Below are 25,743 nucleotides of genomic sequence, written 5' to 3'. Positions count from 1 at the left end.
ACCACGTCAGGCCAATGGAAGGACCCAATGAGTGACCCAGATGAATGACACTCAGTGGAGGGAGGCTAACCTTCTTTTGTGGTCAAAGTCATTTAGTGCTGCCTGTGGTTGTCGACACAGTAGGACTTAGCTCTCCCCACCTTGCTCCTCCCTGTCCCCCTCCTGAAGTTCCCTGATTGATCCAAGAGGATTAGCCACCCATTGCTCCTGCCTGCTGTCTCAGCCTTGGAGTTGGTATTGTGTGGAACTGTAGATTTTTTGTTTTTTTACCTTTATTTAACTAGGCAAGTCAGTTAAGAACAAATTCTTATTCACAATGACGCCTAGGAACAGTGGGTTTAACTGCCTTATTCAGGGGCAGAACGCCAAATTGTTTACCTTGTCAGTTCGGGGATTCGAACCAGAAACCTTTCGGTTACTGGCCCAACGCTCTAGCCACTAGGCTACCTGCCGCATGAGCAAGGTTTGACCCTTGCTCATGCTCCCTGGTGCTTGTCCCCCTCCCTCGCCTTTCCTCTCTCATACACTTAAATTACATTTACTAGAGGGATTTATTGACGTTTATTTCAGTGCTATAGTCAGCTGTATGTTCTCTCTATGGGAGAAGGGAGAAGTGCTTGACACTCCAAAGAAAGCAGCTCATAGATTACTGCACCTGTACATAGCCCATCTATAATTTAGCCCAAACAACTACCTCTTTACCTACTGTATTTATTTATTTATTTTGCTCCTTTGCACCCCATTATTTCTGTCTCTACTTTGCGCTTTCTTCCACTGCAAACCAACCATTCCAGTGTTTTTAGTTTTTATTTTACTTGCTGTGTTGTATTTACTTCGCCACCATGGCCTTTTTATATTTTTATTTATTTATACATATATTTGTTTGCCTTCACCTCCCTTATCTCACCTCACTTGCTCACATTGTATATAGACTTATTTTTTTTCACTATCATTGACTATATGTTTGTTTTACTCCATGTGTAACTATGTGTTGTTGTATGTGTCGAACTGCTTTGCTTTATCTTGGCCAGGTCGCAATTGTAAATGAGAACGTGTTCTCAATTTGCCTACCTGGTTAAATAAAGGTTAAATAAAATAAATAAATAAAAAATGGACCCCTTATTTTTGCAATGGCAGCATTAGGGGAGGCAGCTCACTAACCAACCACGTGGGTCTGTCTTTGTCTGGGTCTGGTTAGCCTTTTAACACTAAGATGCTGTGTTAGATTTCTATTGACAATATGAGAAAACCACCTCCATTGAATTATTGTGTTATCAAATTCCCTGTCCAGCTAAGCCTGTTACGGCAACATTGAAGCCATGTTAGTATGGTCACTGTGACGTCATTTTAACCCAACCTGTCCTCTCTCTGTTACAGGGCAGTAATGTGATGGAGGAACAGGACCTGAGGGAGATAGGCATCACTGACCCAGGACATCGGAGGAAGATCCTGCATGCAGCTCGGTCCCTGCCAAAGGTGAGCCTAGTCTCTCCAAACTCCTGACTTTAATGAGTTCCCCTATGGCCCCATGCAGTAGCTCTAGCGAGTGTGATCAGCCCTGATTATGTGGGGAGTGGAGTGATCAGTGTGTGACTGTCTCCTCCTGCAGGTGAAGGCCCTGGGCTGTGACGGCAGCATCTCTCTCTCCTCCTGGCTGGACCTCCTGGGCCTGCAGGAGTACCTCCACAACTTCCTGTCCAGCGGATACCGCAGCCTCGACTGTGTCAAGAACCTGTGGGAGCTGGAGATTGTCAAAGTGAGTGTGTCTCTGAAATCTACTTTGAGAGAGCACATTTTGAAATAGTCATTTAATTTAATAGTAAATATATGCAAATGGAAATATGCTCGATGAGTTACTGTGGACTTAAGTTGAAATGTGTGTTGGGGTTTGTTCAGTGGTTAGGACTGTTTTGTATCTTCCAGGTACTGAAAATCACCCTGCTGGGACACAGAAAGCGCATCATCGCCTCGCTGGCAGAACGGCCCTATGAGGAACCTCCTGTCAAGCCCCCCCGCCTGTCCCAGATCAGGTGTCAGGACCTTGTATCCCAGACCTCCTCTCCCATCAGTCACATGGACTCCTACGCAGGTCGTTCCATGGACCCCCTCCTGCCGTTGGGGGAGCCTGGGAGGAGGAAGGGGCCTGACCCAGCTTACGATGTGGACCCCCACCGGCCACGCAGTGGAAGACACCGCTCACATGAGAGGTATGAGGAGCGGCATCGGGAGCCCCGTCTGACCCTGCGACCCCCCAGCCTGGCAGCACCTTACACCCCTGTACAGAACTGGCACCACCAGCCTGAGAAGCTCATCTTTGAGTCCTGTGACTATGAAGCCAATGTAAGGGACACCTTTTCCTGCAGTAACTCACTAATGGCTTTCTTTAATATATATGCTCCCACTCTATGTATTACTATATTAATGTTTCTCTGTCTCACTCTCACACTCTCTCACTCAAAATCCAGTACCTGGGATCTATGCTCATCAAGGAGCTACGTGGTACAGAGTCCACCCAGGACGCCTGTGCCAAAATGAGGGTAGGTCACGCCTTTAACTACTACTCTCCTCATGTTTAGAGAGACATCATTCTATATCTCTGCTGAAAGGACCCAGACTAATTTTTTTTCTCTCTCTCTCTCTCTCTCTCTCTCTCTCTCTCTCTCTCTCTCTCTCTCTCTCCTCTCTCCTCTCTCCTCTCTCCTCTCTTCTCTCTTCTCTCTTCTCTCTTCTCTCTTCTCTCTCCTCTCTTCTCTCTCTCTTCCCCCCCCAGAGTTCGACAGAGCAGATGAGGAAGGTCCCCACCATCGTCCTCTCCATCACATACAAAGGGGTGAAGTTCATTGACGCAGCCAATAAGGTTGGTTGGCTGGGTGCCCCCTTTTCACCTTGGACCAGATCCATACGGCGATATCTGATAACTAGACAGACACACACACCTGTCCCAGCCAGGGAGACTAGACACCAGGGGAAGAGGAGGCTGCCCAGCATCGCATCACATTGATCCAGCCCCACCCTCTCCCTCCTTCATACTAAATGTCACCCCTGTCTGTTAAGTGTATCATAGACCTGACAGATAGGCCTTTTTTGAGGGGTCACAGGGTAGAAACTTCTGTGTCGCCATTGCAATTAAGAACATAGTGACATGTTCTTTCATAATGGAGATGTGAATGTGATAGTTATTGATGTCTCTGTGACTATACAAACAGTATACTCATTGTAGTGTCTTGTTGGACTCTCCTCCCATACAGAACATCATAGCTGAGCATGAGATCCGGAACATCTCGTGTGCGGCCCAGGACCCAGAGGATCTGTGCACGTTTGCCTACATCACCAAGGACCTGCAAACCAACCACCACTACTGCCATGTGTTCAGCACAGTGGACGTGGTGAGAATACATGCCTACACAATCATCCCACTCTAACCCAATCACTTCAGCATGCAGTGACGTGACTTGACTTCATTGTATGTTCTACTATCGCATTCCTTTCAGAATATGTCCAAACTAAGACATGTTATTGCCACACCACACCACACAGTACATATACAAATATCTTTCAGCTGTAGATTCAGGTCCATACAGAATGGTCTGTGATGTCCTCTCCTCTGTCCTCATGTTGGTTCCTTCCCAGCCACATTTTTTAATCCTCAGAGGAGATGTGACTCTGATTGGCAGCAACACAGCATCACTGTTATCTTTACTCTCTAGACCAGCTTCTCTACCTGTGAGGTTTCCTACTTCAGCAACATTTGATTGCCTTTTTCCGACAGTCATGGTGCTATGAGGCCATCACTAAACTGCCAACCTCCACCACGCCGTTCCTCCTGAGAACTGATTATTTGTCTAAACCAGGGTTCCCCAATAGGCAGGCACCCATGTTTTCTGAGTGAAATGTTTGGGGGGGTACTTTAAAAAAATATATGTTGGACATTAAGGACTGTAAAATCATCAGGAATTCAGCTCAAAGTGATTTTAATTTAGGAAATCTGTTCCCTAGTATTCCCACGCATAAATAGAGAGGCATATTTGATCATATGTAATCAAGGTTTGAAATATGTTCTGGCCCACCAACCATCTGCTCAAGAAAAATTGGCCCAAGGCGGTGACGATGACCGTATTACCGCCACACTGGCGTTCACGAGTCATGACGGCAGTCAAATTCCACATAAACGTTTAGTCACAGTAATTAGGCTTCTCCAAGCTCTGATGTTGCTGATGGTCATTAGTAGTATAGCCTATAGAAATGTATTTGAACATCTAATCAAACACTTCATGAGAGCCCATGAGCTCATGTTGCACAACATTTCTATAGGCTATTCAATTGCATGAGAAAACAGAGTGATGGCCTCTATTAAAAAGAGGAGGATCCCATCAGCTTTCCATAGGCTAGGCATACTATATATATTTCTGAACTTTCCTAATATTAAGCACATTTGGTTCTATTTACAACAGGAGTATAGCCCACCAGGCTGGCATGAAAATGAACCATGGGAAAAGCGTTGTCCTTTTGCTATTTAAGTGCATAGATTACATTTATTTTTTCACACTGCTGTTTCGAGACAGGTGCATGTTAATGGTCCATTCTAAATCAAACCAAATTTCACACGTATATTATTTAGTATATGTAAAGACAAGATTAAATTAAGAATAGTCTGATGGGTGACAATATTAGCCTATATATATTATCACTTGTGAATGATGCCCAGCTTAAGGCAATAAACTGTGAATCCTGTGCAAAGAACAAAGCAGAGCTCATGCCTTTTTTCAAATCATAATTAGTTGTATCATGCAGCCTTAGAATCTTTTAAAAATCAAAACGTATAGCCCAACATTTGTATCACAACTAAACTTACATAAATAACTCTAAATTAAGCAAACAGGAGTACTGTTTCTTTGTTAACCGCTCAACACAGAATAGCCGCATGTGCACAGTCCCTTAAATCTTTTGGAGAAAATATCCTTTCTATTTTATTCAGCTATGTTGAATTGTATTCTTCATACTATAAAATAATGCCACTGAAGTCTAAGCAAATCTTGTCTGCTAAATGAACTAGTGTAGCCCACAGCCATTTGGTATAGCCTGATCAGGACCTAACATAAGGACAACTCAGAGTATGCTATTCTGTTCTTCTGAAATAGACTACATTTTCATCATATCATGTTTCTTTAGACCTGTCTAAAATAAATAATGGATTTACTGTGATGGTGTAGGCTATATTACATGGATTTATTATACTTTTTAAAATGTAGATGTTCCAAAGGTTTGCATAAGTGGCTTGTAGGCTATGCATGGAAGCCAGGAGATGCTAAATGTGTTTATGTTAATTAACGGTCAGTTACCGTGAGACCGGCTGTTATTTTCTTGACAATCACCGGCTGACAAAATGTTATGACAGCCACAGCCCTACCCACGGCTGAGTGTAACTCTAAAGCTTTTCACATTTAATACTGTAGGGGTCATCTAAGGCCACTGACAAACTACTACAGAGGCTGGTCCAATAGAAGTAACATAACCATTAAAGTCAATGGCTGTTTTTCTATGGCTGGTCCCACCTTTCTGAGAGGTCTGCTGTTGGCCCTCTGGCTTGTGTTGTACTCAATAGGTCTGTGAACTGAATGGCCTCAGGGGTAATGCAGTAGGCTGATGACTATCTGAGATGAGGTGAGGTGGGGGAGTGTAATAACCCGGAGATGTGATCAGAGCTTTTAAACAGTATTGACCAGGCTGCTATCGGACGCCACAGGCTCATTTTTCACCAGCCCACACAATGGGACGGATCCCAGATCAGATCAAAGGAAATAAACAAAGAGAAAGTTCCTCGGAGACACAGACTAATAATCAGCCTTCTGGTTTTCTCAAGCTGGAGGTGTTTTGTTACTTAACTTTACAAGGATATGTTTAACAGAGCCAATCAGGTGGTGTCTCACTTGGCTGGGTGGAGCTTCCCATGGTGCTGCATGTGTCAGGGACAAAGAGTATCAGAGGAAGCCATAAAAATCCATCTTTCTCAATGCAAAACAAATCCAGGGCTTTTTGGGTGTACAAATAAATACACACATGGACCCCCCCAATGTTCTTGTCTCTGGTCCCAAGTGCATGTTCACCTTCAGCTGCACCTTTCCACTATGTAGAATCTGAGTGTTTTAATGTGATGCAGCTCCAGCCTCAATGGGTTGCAGTAGCATGTGTTTGCAGTTCTGCCATTGAGTTAAGTCTGTTTACAAAGTTGTACAGGCAAATCAACTTTAGAGTAAAGTATTCGATGCCGTTGTATGACTGAGCATCTCTCCTGGGTCTTTGGAGGAGACTGTCCACTGAGCTGAGATTGTGGCATGTTGTGTCTCATCCACTCAATGTGTATGCTTTTAAATAGTGTACATACTTAGAACCCTGACTTGTCTGACCTAGGAATTATAGATGCACCGTATGCCTATGTTTACTTTCTTAATGACTAAGACTCAGTCTGCTGTAGAGTGATGCAGCAGCATTATATTCAGGAGCATTAGTGCATGTCTGTCTGTCTGTTGACATGTAACTTAACATAGCAGGCGTAAAAGAAACACCCGAGCGGGGTCCCAACATCCGTTTTTCAGGGGAAAAGGAAGCTAGGTTGAACATACTGTATCCCTGAGACCCGGATGTTTCTGGTTTCCCCCAACCCTACTGAAGGTGGTTGATATGGGAAACAGGAGGAGGGAGTAGAATATTGAGGAGGATTCTCTCTCCTCCCCCTCTGGTAGAACCTGACCTATGAGATTATCCTGACGCTGGGACAAGCTTTTGAGGTGGCCTATCAGCTGGCTCTCCAGGCCCAGAGGACCAAACAGCACCAGGGCATCCCAGCGGGACCTGGGACAGAGGTCATCGAGACCAAATCCAGCCGGCCCGTTCCTAAACCACGGGGCAGCGTAAAAAAATTAGGGGTGAGTTTTTCACACGCAAACATTTACATTTTTTTTATTATTTTAGCAGGCGCTCTTATCCAGAGCAACTTACAGGAGCAATTGGGCTTAAGTGCCTTGCTCAAGGGCACATCGGCATATTTTTCACCTAGTCGCCCCGGGATTCGAACCAGCAACCTTTCGGTAACTGGCCCCACGCTCTTAACCGCTAGGCTACCTGCCGACACACGCTGACACAATTCTCTCATTGTGAATACATTGTGAAAATCTGCCAGTAGCAACACTCCATTAGCATTAAAACATGGATTGCTACTGAATGATAATGTTACGATCACACAGCTGGGAACATTCATTAGATATAACAACCAGAATGTGTGTTCACACACAATCTCATCCTGCCTTTAATGGGCATGTTATGTACTGATGTTATTGTAGCGGAGCGGGGGTTGATTCACCACAGCATGGGCACATCACTCCCATCCCTCTCATCGGTACACACACCTAAAATCACACAAACATCTCATGTCCCCCACTAACCAGGGTCTTGTAAGAATCTGTCCCTACCTCCTGTCCCTCTGTCTCTCTCTCTGTATCGCTCTGTATCTTTCTCTCTCTCTTTTTTCTCTCTCTCTCTTGTTGTCCATTCACTTCCTGGCTGTCCCTCTCTCTCTCATTGTCCATTCACTTCCTGGCTGTCCTGTCTGTCTCTCCCAGGACTCTCCTCCCCAGCTGGACACTCACTCCTGCTTTTACTGTCACACCTGCACCACCCACTGTCCCTCCTTTCTTCCGCTGTACCACTCTGCCAGCCCTGCCGCCCAGGTGCTGCTCTTTCTCCCTCTCCTCATCATTTCTCTCTCTCCGCATCCTTCTATCATCTACCCTTTCTATATAATGTTACCGCTTTGGCTTGATCCCCCCCCATCACCAATACAGTTCTCACATTTTCTCTCCTCACCTTCAATCCATCCACATTACTCATTTATCTCTCCTCTTCACACCTCATTCTCTCTGTTTTTGTCTCAACGGGGTTCCCAACCTGGAATCACATAATTTTTTCTTTCAGAAGATGACATTTTGAAACACCATCAACTCTGTTGATTGCTGTGTTGTTCTTTACTAGACCCCTTGGTAGTTGTAAGACCCTTGGGAGCCCCCTAGTGGTATGAACATTCCAGGTTGGTAATCACACTTTTGATTTGGTGATGATGATGTGCTATAGCTTTTCCCTCAGTGGTTCTTCTGTTCATATTTTCTTAATCACACTTACTTAGTACAATGAGTCATCATTACCTCTGATGATTTCTCTGATTTCACAACACTTTCAGGGAAAGGAAATGATGATCTCAGAATGACTAACGTAGCTCAGCACACCAATTTTTCATTTGTTGGCTCTCCCCCTAAGTCTGACTTGTATCCTGGCTGACCCCCCCTGCGTCCCCTACCCCTACAGGTGGACCCGTTGGAGCTGGTGGGGGACTCCCAGTCCCAGGGCAGTGCCACGTGGCTGGTGGACCCCGTTCCCAAGGACTCCAAGAGGACCATCAGCACTAAGTACGAGACCACCATATTCTGAGTAGACCTGCCACCTCACCTCTCCTGACCTTTTACCTTGGATCTGACCTCCTAATCTACTGTACCTTTCCTCCTCTCCTTCTCCTTCTGTGTGCCTTTCAATGTGACTCTGCCCGTCTCCGCTCCAGGCCTGACCCCTGCTCTCCTGTCTCCCTCCACCTCCTTTCCTCTCCTCTGCCACAGTTGGACCCTGCTGTCTGAGAGTTAGTCTACCACATCTACCTTCTGCTCTCCTCGCCACTGTGTTGTCTTCCCCCAACCACAGCTCTGACTGTGGGGACTAACTGTTACTGGACCGCTCTCCTAACTGGAACACGTACCTCTTCCTTCCCTCTAATTAATAAGTCCTGCCAACTACTGGGCCCTGAATCCTTCCAACCTTCTCTATGATTGTGAAGCAATCATCAACCGTTCCCCAGGCATTTACTATAGTTCCTCTTGCCTTTGTGACCAAGAAGCATGAGACCTTATCCTTCTGCAACATTCCCTCTGTTTTGTTTTCTCATGAACCCTGTGCTTCCTCACATTCACATTGGCACTGCATTAGCCCTGCTTTCAATTTTTTAATGTATGGTGCTGTTATTTGTAGCATTTACCAATGCTAGTAGGCTCAGTGGCATTGTCTGACTGATCCAGTACAGTAGCTGTGAACTGTGTAAGACAGCTAATGTAATCCACAAGTCACTGATTAAGTTTGTTCAGTGGTAGCGATCTCCATTCTACATACAGTACCTTCTCACCACTCTAATTTACCTCTTACTCACAAACTACTATCCCCCAAACTCTCTTAGAACAATCCTTCGTTTTTCCTTCTATATATCCCTCCTTTCTTTTTCATTCCTTTTACTCATCAATGTTGTTTTCTCCTCTGGGTGCTTTTCCTGCTCTACCAGGCGACGGCCACTGTGAGATGCTCTTGAAGAACTTTCCCTCCTTGTTTTCTGAACAATAATCTCCTGACTCCAGTGCTCAGAAAAATATATATGATTCTCTACAGCGAAGGATCAACTACCTGGATGAACATTGTTTTCTAGAAGAATCTGTAAGAGACCGGCTGTTCCATTGTTCCAACTCTACACACATTAGTAGGAACATTGCCTGTTTCCCTGCAAGGGGATGGATGACAACCTTGTTGCACAGGACTAAACCCTAAACCCATCCCCCCTGGGATTGGTCCATTTGGGTTAACAGGGGGAAGGGCACGTACATGCGTATCCTGTCAGACTTATTTACATTCTTTGTGTCGGTTTACCGGAAACTGTCTGGGAAAACTGGCCCTCTGTGTCAGGCTGCCAAAGGAGGCTAGGGTCCAGCACTGTGATAGGAGATCTCTATTGGGAACTAATGGAGTTAACATTGACGGGGCCTTTTGTTAGGGAACAACAGTGGGCAGGATAGGACACAGAGGCTCACACAGATAATATGGTGTCCTATGTAGAGGTGCTCACTGTTATAGACAGACAGCCTAGTGGGACATCTATTTGAGCATGCCTTTCTCTGTTTATGACTGAGATTACGTTGATTTAAAATCTAGTGCAATCCTAATTTGGAGTGTCATGAGCACTTTTTGTGAATGCTTGGATGCTGGGGAAATATTGTGTGCATCCAAGATGATATGAAGAGAAATTGAATTGACTGTTCATTTAATAGAGTAGGAACCAAAGAGATGCCAAAATGCGTGAATTCTGCTCTAGCCACCCGTAATAGACCTGGGTGATGGTCTTAGGGTAATAACTCAGCCTAGCTGGTACATCAGTCAATATAGAGCTGATTAGTGCCAGTAACCTTAATGACGAGGAAGAGAGCGCATCAAATCTCTCAGTGGAGAGGAGAGGTTATATGAAGTACGTAGAAAATAAAAAATAAACATTGTTCACAATCCAAGCATGTCTTAATGGACTGAAAGAGGAAGGCATTAGGTTGGCACGGCACTGATTCTACATATAGACATAATAAAAGTACATCATTACTTACTGTTGCTGTGCTAGGTTCAGTTCATTAAGTGTTCAAATCACTGTTCACATCCATCTAAAATTCAAACTCATCGCCATATTCCAAATAGTGTTAAGACCCTATCAACCCACTGTTGAAACTTAAACCCAGTGGAATGGGGGCTTTCCTCTCCTTTTCCTTTTCAGAGCTCATGCCTTCTTGATGTTCTGTTGTCATTAATGGATGTCTGTCTGTGTTTGATTTAGAATCCACCCTGCCTCAGTCAATATTCAGAGTGCTAACATTGAAGCGGCAGTTGATCATTATCTAGAAATATCCATCATTTTTATATCTCCTCCATTTAGTTGGCTCCGTCATGTTTTTACATTATTTTAACCCCAGTGCTGTGTTGGTGTGTATCTCCCTTCCATGTAGCTGACTACCATGACCAGACACCCAGCCAGAGTGAGAGGTCAGGGGTGCTCAGACCAATGGTATTTTGTTGTGGGGCAGGATGCCCTTTTGGAACCAAGAGAAAGGCCAGGCCCACTTTCCATGCACCTCTCCACCCACTGGGGGTCGTGCTTGCATACACCAGGAAGGCCCTACCTGCTCTCTGCCGCCCCCAGCCTTCTCCTCATCCTCCACTTCTTCAGCTCCAGGGGTCAGCGCTGTAGCTCTGTAGCAGACAGACAGGAATCAGCTATTTGCTTCTTCCACCCTGTCCTGTCCTTTGACCACTGTGACTGACTGCCCCCAGGCAGTAAACCGAATCAACCAACACCCTCACTGCATCCACTTACATATACTGAACAATGGACTCAATATGTCAAAACTTGGTCAATAATCTAGAGATCACAAAGGTGGGTGTTTGTTTGGTACATGTCCCTCTTTCATTGTGAAGCACTCAACTTCAACATCCCTCATCTGTTTTTGGTACCAATTAAACATGTTTATCCTTTACAGGCCTGTGAATGCTGTTCAGACAGACAGTGTATTCTATTTATGGGTACGAGAGTGACAAGTTCCCAGTTGTTGTTTTTTGCCAGACATTTTGTGACTTGTTTATCCATTCCATGAGAGGTGAAGATGGTTGCCTCCTCTAGATTGGTGCCTCAAACAACTCCTCCTCAGAGAGGCCTTTCCCATACACTTAAATGTGTCTTCACTGAGGGCTACGCTAAGCTACTCTTTACTCTGACAGTGATAGTAATCAACATAAATTATAGATTTTTGAGCAGAGAAAATCGAGATCCTACCTGACTATCTCAATGCAATACCTATGGGAAATGAGAGACAAATTTGGGAAGAATTGGGTAAAATGATTACAATGTGAGATGCAGCAGTACACTCACAGGCTCTCTCCTGTCCATCCATCCAAGCACCAGGTCAGCGATATCAAAGCATCTCTTATTTTCATTTCCTCATTCATAACATACAGAACTGTGATAAATAATGGAATAGTGTGCGGGAGGAATTTTAGACGGCTGTTAAACTGACAATACAGATCATATTTAAACAGGGTGAATGGCTTTTATTTGATAAAAATAATAATAATGTATTGTCTTTTTGTACGTTTTAACTGTCCTGATGCTGGATACTATATGACCAGGCTGGTGTTAGGAGGTAGTCCTACTGATTGCATTTTATTCCCCCTCCCTTTATTTCTGAATTAATTTTGAACTAGTCAAACCACGAAACGAGTCATATAAGATTTTAGGTACAATAATGTACCAAGCATTTTCTCCCCATACGCCATCTCTCCTGGTACTCTGTGGGCAGCTAGTGATGAACCTCTGTTGGTATGTTGACTAGTTATGGTACACTCAATATGGTACACTGGCTTCAGCTTGTTGATAGCACCTGCAGCCATCAACCTGGTCCCATCTTCGCGTTTGCACATTTACTAAGGATCATTGGTAGTACAATGTGACTATTCTGATGATATTGATGACTATAATGATTAGAACAATATTGGATTGTAAATTAATCTCTAGCAGTCTGTATTTTGATACTTGAATGATTTTGCTTTCATAGATACATATATATATATATATATATATATATATATATATAGATATGTATGTATGTATGTATGTATGTATGTATGTAATTTTTTGCCACATTTGTCGTAAAGAGAAAAAGGACTGTGTCTTATAAAGTTCAACATATCATGATACCCAACGATTGAAAACAGAGAAAGAACTTAGAGCGACCGCACTAAAGAAACAAAGAAAAAGATTGTAAATAATCTTGGGCTTCCAGTCTTTTTATGATTATTATTTTTCATAATTGTACAACTAATAAATGAAGAAATGATGAACCAGATTCCTGTTTTCTTTTTTTCATGACAATCATTCAGCCGTGAAGAGTTGCATAGTACTATTCTTTACATGTGCGTAGTCCCAGACAGACTAAAGGTAATGGTGATGATACTGTAGTATGACAAACCAACATGAACAAGTCTGGGCAAGGAAATCGGACAGGCTTGACGGTGCATCTTTTGAAGCAGCTGATATTGAGCTGTTTCAAAAGATGCACCAAAATGAATTCCTCATTGGACATAGTTGGTAGTGTTACCTGAGGGCCGGGATGGTCGATAACAAATATATTTCATGTTTCAATAAAATGCCGGTGAGGAGGAGAACAGAAGAAGAACTCGACAATTGGTTGGGAATGGGACAGGTTTACATTTTTACAGATAGGGTTTGTTTAATTACTTTATACTTTTAATTTGCAGCTGTAATAGCTGAGCTGTGTCATGCTTGTCAGGTGTTTAGGAGCATAAAGCCAATACACAGGTAAAAGAGCTTGTCTGTGTAACGTTAAGATGTAAGAGGTGTAAGGAAAACCTGTGACTGTGAGAAAAGGTGTTTTTCAAGCCACAGGTACAAGAAGTAAAATATTTTTAAGGAGCTTCATGACAGTCTATACCGGGGGTCCTGGCACTACACAGCTGATTCAAATAACCAATTCATCAAGGTTTCATTATTTGGATCAGCTGTGAAGTGCTAGGGCAAAAACCAAAATGTGCACCCAAGGGGGGAGGGCCCAGGATCAAGTTTGGGAAACCCTGGCCTCTACACCTGCTGGAGGATTTTTAAATGAAGCATTAAACCTGCATGTTATTTCTCATATCTTTCAACTGTTAAGGTCTTTTGATTTGTCATAAGTATATTCAGTGGTGGAAAAAGTACACAATTGTCATACTTAGTAAAGATACCTTAATAGAAAATGACACAAGGAAAAGTGAGTCACCCAGTAAAATACTACTTGAGTGGAAGTCTAAAAGTATTCAGTTTTAAGTATACTTAAGTATCAAAAGTAAATGTAATTGCAAAAATATACTTAATTATCAAAAGTAAAAATAAATCTTTTAAATTCCTTATATTAAGCAAAACAGATGTCACCATTTTCTTGTTTTTTTATTTACGGATAGCCAGGGGCACAATCCAACACTAAGACATAATTTAATGAGTCCGCCAGATTAGAGGCCAGGGATGTTCTCTTGATAAGTGTGTGAATTGAAACATTTTCCTGTCCTGCTAAGCATTCAAAATGTAATGAGTACTTTTGGGTGTCACGGAAAATGTATGGAGTAAAATGTACATTATTTTCATTAGGAATGTAGTGAAGTAAAAGTGAAGAAAGTCAAATATAAATAGTAAAGTACAGATACCCCCAAAAAACGAGTTAGTGTAGTACTTTAAAGTATTTTTACTTCAGTACTTTACACCACTGAGTATATTGTTGCAATTTAGAGTCCACTGCTAATAGTTACTAACGGCTCTCTAACCTCACAGGTAAAGGTTCCCACTCTCTTTTGGTGATAGCAACACACATACTTGGAGAGACATACAGTTGAAGTCGGAAGCTTACATACACTTAGGTTGGAGTCATTAAAACTTGTTTTTTAACCTTTCCACAAATTTCTTGTTAACAAACTATAGTTTTAGCAAATCAGTTCGGACACCTACTTTGTGCATGACACAAGTAATTTTTCCGACAATTGTTTACAGACAGATTATTTCAATTATAATTCACTATCACAATTCCAGTGGGTCAGAAGTTTACATGCACTAAGTTGACAGTGCCTTTAAACAGCTTGGAAAATTCCAGAAAAGGATGTCATGGCTTTAGAAGCTTCTGATTGGCTAATTGACATCATTTGAGTCAATTGGAGGTGTACCTGTGATGTATTTCAAAGCCTACCTTCAAACTCAGTGCCTCTTTGCTTGACATCATGGGAAAATCAAAAGAAATCAGCCAAGACCTCAGAAAAGAAGTTGTAGAAGAAGATCTCCACAAGTCTGGTTCATCCTTGGGAGCAATTTCCAAATGCCTGAAAGTACCACGTTCATCTGTACAAACAATAGTACGCAAGTATAAAAACCATGGGACCACGCAGCCATCATACCGCTCAGGAAGGAGACGTGTTCTGTCTCCTAGAGATGAACGTACTTTGGTGCGGAAAGTGCAAATCAATACCAGAACCACAGCAAAGGACCTTGTGAAGATGCTGGAGGGAACATGTAGAAAAGTATCTATATCCACAGTAAAACGAGTCCTATATCGACATAACCTGAAAGGCCAGTCAGCAAGGAAGAAGCCACTGCTCCAAAACCGCCATAAAAAAGGCCGACTACGGTTTGCAACAGCACATGGGGACAAAGATTGTACTTTTTGGAGAAATGTTCTCTGATCTGATGAAACAAAAATATAACTGTTTGGCCATAATGACCATCGTTATGTTTGGAGGAAAAAGGGGGAGGCTTGCAAGCCGAAGAACACCATCCCAACCATGAAGCACGGGGTAGCAGCATCATGTTGTGGGGGTGCTTTGCTGCAGGAGGGACTGGTGCACTTCACAAAATAGATGGTGTCATGAGGCAGTAAAATTATGTGGATATATGGAAGCAACATCTCAAGACATTAGTCAGGAAGTTAAAGCTTGGTCGCAAATGGGTCTTCCAAATGGAAAATGACCCAAAGCATACTTCCAAAGTTGTGGCAAAATGGCTTAAGGACAACAAAATCAAGGTATTGGAGTGGCCATCACAAAGCCCTAACCTCAATCCTATAGAAAATGTGTGGGCAGAACTGAAAAAGCGTGTGCGAGCAACGAGGCCTACAAACCTGACTCAGTTACACCAACTCTGTCAGGAGGAATGGGCCAAAATTCACCCAACTTATTGTGGGAAGCTTGTGGAAGGCTACCTGAAACATTTGACCCAAATTAAACAATTTAAAGGCAATGCTACCAAATACTAATTGAGTGTATGTAAACTTCTGACCCACTGGGAATGTGATGAAAGAAATAAAAGCTGAAATAAATCATTCCCTCTACTATTATTCTGACATTTCACATTCTTAAAATAAAGTGGTGATCCTAACTGACCTAAGACAGGGAATTTTTACTAGGATTACATGTCAGGAATTGTGAAAAACTGAGTTTAAATGTATTTGGCTAAGGTGTACGTAAACTTCCGACTTCAACTGTACTTTCCTGAATCCTGTGTTGTCGATACTAGATCATGTTCAGATGGGCTACTATGATTCCAATGCATGGATATGTATCTCTAAGACAGATGGGAACTCAGATGAAGCGTTTGAAGGAGTAGCTCAGATTACGTTATGGGACGTGTTCCTCATCATGAGGATAATAAGGATCTAACCCTTTAAAAAAAATGTTTTGCCTAAAATGACATACCCAAATCTAACTGCCTGTAGTGAAATTAATGTAGGAGACACAGCAGGGGTTCAAACTGTAGAACCCAGTTCCTACACTTGAATATAAAAATGGATTTTTTCAAAGAAAAACTATGCTACATTTTATCTCTGGGACCCTCAGGATGACAAATCAGAGCAAGATTACTGAATGTAAGTACATTATTTACCTTCAGGGTGAATGTATGAAACCAGTTGCCGTGATAAAAGCTTTGTGTTGTTGTGCACTCTCCTCAAACAATAGCATGGTATTTTCACTGTAATAGCTACTGTAAATTGGACACTTCAGTTAGATTAACAAGAATTTAAGCTCTCTGCCCATATAAAACAAGTCTATGTCCTGGAAAGTTGGCTGTTACTTACAATGTCATTCTAGTCACATTAGCGCACGTTAGCAACAACCGTCCCGGTATAGAGACACCGATCCCGTAGAGGGGAACTACACATCAGGTGAGCAAACTGTAATAAACAGATTTTTCTCAGTTTCCGACTAGCTGGAAATCTAGAACTTTTGCCTCAAATATTTGTTCTTTACTTTTACTCCCTAATTTATTACAGGAATATTTGTTAATCAGAGACGTTGTGGTTGTGAATTGATGGACAACGACAAGCAGGGCCAAATCATGATAAAGGAATCTTTCAATGGATTTGATGGTGCTCTGAACTTCAACAAACTGCAGTACCATCCTAAGTGGCCTGAACTTGCGTTTAATCAACATAGGCCACAGTACATTCAAATGGGCCTTGGAAAAGGTTCACCTCCCCATTTGCATTAAAACATTAAAAGACTACCTGAAAAAAGGGGAGATGCTTGTGATGAGAAGAGGTTTGTGGACATACCATTGTCTATTGTTATTCCATGTGTAAAAACAAATTAAATAGGAATACAACAGGAGCAAATCTACAGTGGATCCATTGATACACATTTCTTCCTCCTCCTCAGTGCATCCCAGAGTTAGAATCATTCAGAAAACAAACCTAGATTCTGGAGGGGACAAGCTTTTGGTTTCTACCCATGCCACATCAACCTAACCCTGCTGAGAAATGGCCAGCCAGTGGCAGAGCATGATCTCACAGGTGGGCAGCTGCTGCCCAATGGAGACAGGCTGTAGCAGCTGAGGATGAATCTGACAATCAATGCCCAGGAGCTGAGAGAGAGACGGAGAGACATCATTACACCTGTACTGCCACTCATCTGTCTGGACAACAAGTTGGATGTCAGTTGGGGTAAAACGAAAAACCAAGGGGTGCCCTGAGATATCATCAGATTATGTGCTATTTAGCAACCACTATGGTCCACCTCTAGCCTGGTTGCCATCTCTATTCAGCCTTTACATTCCTCTCCTGTCATTTGCCAAAGTCTTTGATAGGAGTTGCAAGTGGAGTGTTGGCTAAAAAGACTGGTACCCAGACTAGTTCACCTCTGTTAGAGGTTACAAATTACAAAGTTGTTCCAATAATAAATACAAGTATTGTATACTGTTTGTATTTATTGACAGATCCTGATACTAGGCCCAGATAGCGTTTCCACCCTTGCAGTCGTCCCGGTGGTGCCAATGGTATTCATTTTGATTGGGGGCCTATCCTTTATTGTCTTTGGCATGTGGAAGTGGAAACGCACAGGTGAGATGGGGTTAGAAGTAGAGAATGGTGGTTACAGATGCAGAAAAAGTGTTTGGGTAGTGTTCATTTCTGTACTTGGAGTGACGTATATTAGTTGAACTAATACAATGATTGCTGCAATAAGGCTGCCCTCTTCAGGTGGCGAATGGTCTAACATGGACATATCTTCACGTTTACAGGATGACTATCTTTAATGTTTAACATCTTTATCAACAATGTAATTAGTGGCCGATAGAACCTGTGTCAATGTGTTGTTCTAGGCTTTCCTCCATTTTATGGACCTACTTACTCTGCTGCCAAAGGTACCGGTAAGTATGTTAGAATTTATGTTTACTTTGTCCCTATTGTATCATTGTGGCTTGTACTCAATCATTCCTGTCCAGTACTACTCATATCGTAAGGAGAAGAATGCCATGTTTTTTTATTTCTCTTCCAGAGACAGAACAGAGCAACTCATCTTTAGAGATGGAATCAACAGTCTTGATACAGCTGTACTCAAACCACCATCATCCATATTATGGTTATACCATCTCTGCTGGAGATGAAAAGAAGTGAATGATGGTCACTGTTTTTCAAAAAGGAAAATGAAGAAATCCAGAACTAATTGAACAAGCAAGCTTTGCACTGCTCTGTTGTTATTTAATGAGACTTGTTATATGGCCAGTAATAATTGCCTAAACTTTGTAAGTGAATTGTGTATACACTCCTCTACGTATTTATTTGGACAGTGAAGCTGAAACTTGTAATTTGGCTTTATACTCCAGCATTTTGAATTTGAGAATGTCACCAATACAGAATGTCACCTTTTATTTGAGGGTATTTTCAAACATATGTTCTACCGTTTAGAAATGAAAGCACTTTATGTATCTAGTCCTCCTTTTTGAAGTTGTCATAAGTGTTTGGGCAACTTTACTTATGTGTATTAAAGAAGCCAAAATTGTAGTATTTGATCCCATATTCCCATAGTAGTACGCAGTGACTACATTAAGCTTGTGACTCAACAAACTTGTTAGGTGCATTTGCAGTTTGTTTTTGTCATGTTTTGTCTTTGATCATGTCTTGTCCCTGTGCTTCCCTCTGCTGGTCTTATTAGGTTCTTTCTCTTTCTCTCTCTCTATCGTTCCGTTCATGCTCCCAGCTGTTTCTCATTCTCCCTACGACCTCATTTACTCTTTCACACCTGTCCCCTATTTTGCCCTCTGATTAGAGTCCCTATTTCTCCCTCTGTTTTCCGCTCCTGTCCTTGTCGGATTCTTGTTTGATGTTTGCAGTTCCTGTGTCTTGTTCCGCCCTGTCGTGTTCTTTTGCCTTCTTCAGATGCTGCGTGTGAGCAGGTGTCTATGTCAGCTACGGCCTGTGCCTTCCTGAAGCGACCTGCAGTCTGTGGTCGCGTCTCCAGTCGTTCCTCTCTATTGACGAGAGGATTTCAGTTTCCTGTTTTGGATTTCCATTGATTTATATCCAGGAGTATCATTATTTGTTTTATACTGGAATAAAGACTCTGTTACTATTACGTCGCTTTTGGGTCCTCATTCATCTGCATAACAGAAGAATCCGACCAAGAATGGACCCAGCGACTACGGATTCTCTCAACACTGCCGTCGAGTTCCAGGGAGCTATGCTCGGCAGACACGAGCAGGAATTGTTTGCTGCTCGTCATGCCGTTGAGACCCTGGCCGCTCAGGTCTCCGATCTCTCTGGACAGTTTCAGAGTCTTCGTCTCGTGCCACCAGCTACTTCCTGGTCTTCCGAGTCTCCGGAACCTAGGGTTAATAACCCACCATGTTACTCTGGGCAGCCCACTGAGTGTCGCTCCTTTCTCACCCAGTGTGATATTGTGTTCTCTCTCCAGCCCAACACGTACTCAAGAGAGAGAGCTCGGATCGCTTACGTCATATCACTCCTTACTGGTCGGGCTCGGGAGTGGGGCACAGCTATCTGGGAGGCAAGGGCTGAGTGTTCTAACGATTATCAGAACTTTAAAGAGGAGATGATACGGGTTTTTGATCGTTCAGTTTTTGGGAAGGAGGCTTCCAGGGCCCTGGCTTCCCTATGTCAAGGTGATCGATCCATAACGGATTACTCTATAGAGTTTCGCACTCTTGCTGCCTCCAGTGACTGGAACGAGCCGGCGTTGCTCGCTCGTTTTCTGGAGGGACTTCACGCTGAGGTTAAGGATGAGATTCTCTCCCGGGAGGTTCCTTCCAGCGTGGACTCTTTGATTGCACTCGCCATCCGCATAGAACGACGGATAGATCTTCGTCATCGAGCTCGTGGAAGAGAGCTCGCGTTAACGGTGCTTCCCCTCTCCGCATCTCAACCATCTCCTCCCACCGGCTCAGAGACTGAGCCCATGCAGCTGGGAGGTATTCGCATCTCGACTAAGGAGAGGGAACGGAGAATCACCAACCGCCTTTGCCTCTATTGCGGTTCTGCTGGACATTTTGTCATGTCATGTCCAGTAAAAGCCAGAGCTCATCAGTAAGCGGAGGGCTACTGGTGAGCGCTACTACTCAGGTCTCTCCATCAAGATCCTGTACTACCTTGTCGGTCCATCTACGCTGGACCGGTTCGGCTGCTTCCTGCAGTGCTTTGATAGACTCAGGGGCTGAGGGTTGTTTTATGGACGAAGCATGGGCTCGGAAACATGACATTCCTCTCAGACAGTTAGGGAAGCCCACGCCCATGTTCGCCTTAGATGGTAGTCTTCTCCCCAGTATCAGATGTGAGACACTACCTTTAACCCTCACAGTATCTGGTAACCACAGTGAGACCATTTCCTTTTTGATTTTTCGTTCACCTTTTACACCTGTTGTTTTGGGTCATCCCTGGCTAGTTTGTCATAATCCTTCTATTAATTGGTCTAGTAATTCTATTCTATCCTGGAACGTTTCTTGTCATGTGAAGTGTTTAATGTCTGCTATCCCTCCTGTGTCTTCTGTCCCCTCTACTCAGGAGGAACCTGGTGATTTGACAGGAGTGCCGGAGGAATATCATGATCTGCGCACGGTCTTCAGTCGGTCCAGAGCCAGCTCCCTTCCTCCTCACCGGTCGTATGATTGTTGTATTGATCTCCTTCCGGGGACCACTCCCCCTCGGGGTAGACTATACTCTCTGTCGGCTCCCGAACGTAAGGCTCTCGAGGATTATCTGTCTGTTTCTCTCGACGCCGGTACCGTGGTGCCTTCTTCCTCTCCCGCCGGAGCGGGATTTTTCTTTGTTAAGAAGAAGGACGGTACTCTGCGCCCCTGCGTGGATTATCGAGGGCTGAATGACATAACGGTTAAGAATCGTTATCCGCTTCCCCTTATGTCGTCAGCCTTCGAGATTTTGCAGGGAGCCAGGTGCTTTACTAAGTTGGACCTTCGTAACGCTTACCATCTCGTACGCATCAGAGAGGGGGACGAGTGGAAAACGGCGTTTAACACTCCGTTAGGGCATTTTGAATACCGGGTTCTGCCGTTCGGTCTCGCTAATGCTCCAGCTGTCTTTCAGGCATTAGTTAATGATGTACTGAGAGACATGCTGAACATTTTTGTTTTCGTTTACCTTGACGATATCCTGATTTTTTCACCGTCACTCGAGATTCATGTTCAGCACGTTCGACGTGTACTCCAGCGCCTTTTAGAGAATTGTCTCTACGTGAAGGCTGAGAAGTGCGCCTTTCATGTCTCCTCTGTCACTTTTCTCGGTTCTGTTATTTCCGCTGAAGGCATTCAGATGGATCCCGCTAAGGTCCAGGCTGTCAGCGATTGGCCCGTCCCTAAGTCACGTGTCGAGTTGCAGCGTTTTCTCGGTTTCGCTAATTTCTATCGGCGTTTCATTCGTAATTTCGGTCAAGTGGCTGCCCCTCTCACCGCTCTGACTTCTGTCAAGACTTGCTTTAAGTGGTCCGGTTCCGCCCAGGGAGCTTTTGATCTCCTCAAGAAGCGTTTTACATCCGCTCCTATCCTTGTTACTCCTGACGTCACTAAACAATTCATTGTCGAGGTTGACGCTTCAGAGGTGGGCGTGGGAGCCATTCTGTCTCAGCGCTTCCAGTCTGACGATAAGGTCCATCCTTGCGCTTACTTTTCTCATCGCCTGTCGCCATCGGAACGCAACTATGATGTGGGTAACCGCGAACTGCTCGCCATCCGCTTAGCCATAGGCGAATGGCGACAGTGGTTGGAGGGGGCGACCGTCCCTTTTGTCGTTTGGACTGACCATAAGAACCTTGAGTACATCCGTTCGGCCAAACGACTTAATGCACGTCAAGCTCGTTGGGCGTTGTTTTTCGCTCGTTTCGAGTTCGTGATTTCCTATCGTCCGGGAAATAAGAACACCAAGCCTGATGCCTTATCCCGTCTCTTTAGTTCTTCTGTGGCTTCTACCGACCCCGAGGGGATTCTCCCTGAAGGGCGTGTTGTCGGGTTGACTGTCTGGGGAATTGAGAGACAGGTAAAGCAAGCACTCACTCACACTGCGTCGCCGCGCGCTTGTCCTAGTAACCTTCTGTTCGTTCCTGTCTCTACTCGTCTGGCTGTTCTTCAGTGGGCTCATTCTGCCAAGTTAGCTGGCCACCCCGGCGTTCGGGGTACGCTTGCTTCTATTCGCCAGCGGTTTTGGTGGCCTACTCAGGAGCGGGACACGCGTCGTTTCGTGGCTGCTTGTTCGGACTGCGCGCAGACTAAGTCAGGTAACTCTCCTCCTGCCGGTCGTCTCAGACCGCTTCCCATTCCTTCTCGACCATGGTCTCACATCGCCTTAGACTTTATTACCGGTCTGCCTTCGTCTGCGGGGAAGACTGTGATTCTTACGGTTATCGATAGGTTCTCTAAGGCGGCACATTTCATTCCCCTCGCTAAGCTTCCTTCCGCTAAGGAGACGGCACAAATCATCATTGAGAATGTGTTCAGAATTCATGGCCTCCCGTTAGACGCCGTTTCAGACAGAGGTCCGCAATTCACGTCACAGTTTTGGAGGGAGTTCTGTCGTTTGATTGGTGCTTCCGTCAGTCTCTCTTCCGGGTTTCATCCCCAGTCTAACGGTCAAGCAGAAAGGGCCAATCAGTCGATTGGTCGCATTTTACGCAGCCTTTCGTTTCGAAACCCTGCGTCTTGGGCAGAACAGCTCCCCTGGGCTGAGTACGCTCACAACTCGCTTCCTTCGTCTGCTACCGGGCTGTCCCCGTTTCAGAGTAGTCTTGGCTACCAGCCTCCTCTGTTTTCGTCCCAGCTCGCCGAGTCCAGCGTTCCCTCCGCTCAGGCTTTTGTCCAACGTTGTGAGCGCACCTGGAGGAGGGTCAGGTCTGCACTTTGCCGTTACAGGGCGCAGACTGTGAGAGCCGCCAATAAGCGTAGGATTAAGAGTCCTAGGTATTGTCGCGGTCAGAGAGTGTGGCTTTCCACTCGTAACCTTCCCCTTACGACAGCTTCTCGCAAGTTGACTCCGCGGTTCATTGGTCCGTTCCGTGTCTCTCAGGTCGTCAATCCTGTCGCTGTGCGACTGCTTCTTCCGCAACATCTTCGTCGCGTCCACCCTGTCTTCCATGTCTCCTGTGTCAAGCCTTTTCTTCGCGCCCCCGTTCGTCTTCCCTCCCCCCCCCCCCGTCCTTGTCGAGGGCGCTCCTATTTACAAGGTACGGAAGATCATGGACATGCGTTCTCGGGGACGTGGTCACCAGTACTTAGTGGATTGGGAGGGTTACGGTCCTGAGGAGAGGAGTTGGGTTCCATCTCGGGACGTGCTGGACCGTTCGTTGATCGATGATTTCCTTCGTTGCCGCCAGGGTTCCTCCTCGAGTGCGCCAGGAGGCGCTCGGTGAGTGGGGGGGTACTGTCATGTTTTGTCTTTGATCATGTCTTGTCCCTGTGCTTCCCTCTGCTGGTCTTATTAGGTTCTTTCTCTTTCTCTCTCTCTATCGTTCCGTTCATGCTCCCAGCTGTTTCTCATTCTCCCTACGACCTCATTTACTCTTTCACACCTGTCCCCTATTTTGCCCTCTGATTAGAGTCCCTATTTCTCCCTCTGTTTTCCGCTCCTGTCCTTGTCGGATTCTTGTTTGATGTTTGCAGTTCCTGTGTCTTGTTCCGCCCTGTCGTGTTCTTTTGCCTTCTTCAGATGCTGCGTGTGAGCAGGTGTCTATGTCAGCTACGGCCTGTGCCTTCCTGAAGCGACCTGCAGTCTGTGGTCGCGTCTCCAGTCGTTCCTCTCTATTGACGAGAGGATTTCAGTTTCCTGTTTTGGATTTCCATTGATTTATATCCAGGAGTATCATTATTTGTTTTATACTGGAATAAAGACTCTGTTACTATTACGTCGCTTTTGGGTCCTCATTCATCTGCATAACAGTTTTGGTTGTGTTTCAGATTATGCTGTGCCCAATAAAAATGAATGGTAAATAGTGTGTGGAAATACGTGCTATTATGGAACAGCAGGGTGCACCATGAGACATGTCAATAAAACATCTCAAATATGTTATTCATTATTTGATACACAAAATACAACAAAACAACAAAAAATCATATGTATAGTACATGTTTTTGTTTCTATTAGCCTATTTGCTGGTGATAAAATAATTTAAATGTTGAAAGATAATGATTAAATAATTCCACTCTGAAACCTTATAATTGTATGAAATTGATTAGAATCATAAAATTATAATCTGATGATGTGTGTAGTTTTAGTCAGAATTAGATTAAACAATGTATCTGTATAGTGGAAAAACACAGACTGTCTGAGCAAGGCATAGCTTAGGATTTGAACTTGTATGTGTGTGCCGAAGAAAAAAACTGAGAACAATTAAACTGTGTTTGGACCGACCTGGCTAGGCCTCTGAGAAAACTCATGATAGCATAGGGAGTAATTCTCAAGGTTCCCCTAATCTCGGGGGAATGGAACTGTCGGCTGGGTAGTGATACACAGTGGTGAGAACTATGGAGAAGGATAAAACTCACCTACTGTTTGTGTGTATGTATGTGCGTAGGATATCTACTGTTTGTGTGGAAGTATGTGCGCAGCTATAAAATGGATGTCTTTATAATGGACTTCAGAGCGTTCTCGTGAATAAACTGTACTATCTTTTTGCATAAGCTGAGTCTGACTAATTATTATTAAACCCATGGTCTTACAGATCTCGGGGATTGGTCAGAGCTACTGATTGTCAGTTATTATCATTGGGATTGAAAATTCTCGTGACAGCTGGTAATTTGTTTAACATTATTTATGTTAAACAATGGACAAAATGATCAGCCTTGTAGTGTGTAGTAGTATGCTTCATAACCTTGTATCAAACATGAGTGTGGCTGCTTGTCAAGTCAGCTGCTTTCAGAACTAGGGATTCATAGCTCTAAAATTGAACCACTTATAGAAGCACACGTCTTCACTCTAGTTAATTAGTGACTGGCTGGCTGGGCCTAATGTCAACATGGCTAACAATGCCATACCACTATTTCCCCGAAGAGATCTCTCTGTTTACCATGACTTTATTAATTCACTCTTGCAAAATGCTTCATATGTGTTTGTTGACACTTAATAATAAGTGGAAATTCAGGTTGCACAATGCCAAGATAAACATTGATTTTCAATATTTGAGGAACAGGTATGCAAACACATAACATATACCTCACTCCTCATATCAGACTCATTAACAGGCACCTCTATTCATGGACGGAACAGCATCATTAACTATCAGTGTCTATTTCGGGTAGAGCCAGGACAACAGTCATCATCATCATGCAAATATGAGATGGCATCACTGTTTGTTCCAATGGAAATACTATGCAAAGCTAGGATTTTCATAGATATGCTAAAGACATCAACCTGCTTTCAGTCTCAGAAAAGACATGTCATCACAAGATTTGATCAAATCGGCATGCTATTTTTGGAATGGCAGCAATGTGAGTGAGATATGTAATGGAAAATTCATTGTGTGTTGCAGAGAATCTATACTGCATCAAATGATATGTGCGTGCAATAAAAATCTATATAATTCCTAAAACAA

At 43.9% G+C, this 25,743-nt stretch overlaps 1 protein-coding gene and 1 pseudogene across 9 annotated transcripts in view; both read left to right on the top strand.

Moving 5' to 3' along the window:
- The window catches only part of LOC139557433 (ankyrin repeat and SAM domain-containing protein 1A-like), a 108,176-nt gene extending 95,444 nt beyond the window's left edge, over window positions 1-12,732 (top strand). For 4 of the 9 annotated variants that reach the window (XM_071372237.1, XM_071372233.1, XM_071372242.1 and 1 more), the window contains 9 exons: window positions 1,378-1,476; window positions 1,610-1,756; window positions 1,924-2,340; window positions 2,466-2,537; window positions 2,771-2,857; window positions 3,249-3,386; window positions 6,741-6,923; window positions 8,356-8,456; window positions 8,606-12,732. In XM_071372237.1, coding sequence (XP_071228338.1) covers window positions 1,378-1,476; window positions 1,610-1,756; window positions 1,924-2,340; window positions 2,466-2,537; window positions 2,771-2,857; window positions 3,249-3,386; window positions 6,741-6,923; window positions 8,356-8,456; window positions 8,606-8,678 — 1,317 coding nt within the window. In that variant the 3' untranslated portion in view covers window positions 8,679-12,732. Of the gene's footprint in view, window positions 1-1,377; window positions 1,477-1,609; window positions 1,757-1,923; window positions 2,341-2,465; window positions 2,538-2,770; window positions 2,858-3,248; window positions 3,387-6,740; window positions 6,924-7,616; window positions 7,725-8,355 lie in introns of all 9 variants that reach the window. The other 5 variants (XM_071372241.1, XM_071372236.1, XM_071372234.1 and 2 more) reach the window with 5 other exon arrangements.
- Window positions 10,965-18,532, top strand: LOC139556857 (uncharacterized; annotated as a pseudogene).
- The last annotated feature ends 7,211 nt before the right edge of the window (window positions 18,533-25,743 follow it).

The sequence above is a fragment of the Salvelinus alpinus genome, chromosome 28, assembly GCF_045679555.1.
Source record: "Salvelinus alpinus chromosome 28, SLU_Salpinus.1, whole genome shotgun sequence".
NCBI classification, from domain to species: Eukaryota; Metazoa; Chordata; class Actinopteri; order Salmoniformes; family Salmonidae; genus Salvelinus; species Salvelinus alpinus.
This window is presented reverse-complemented; position numbering and strand designations above follow the sequence as displayed.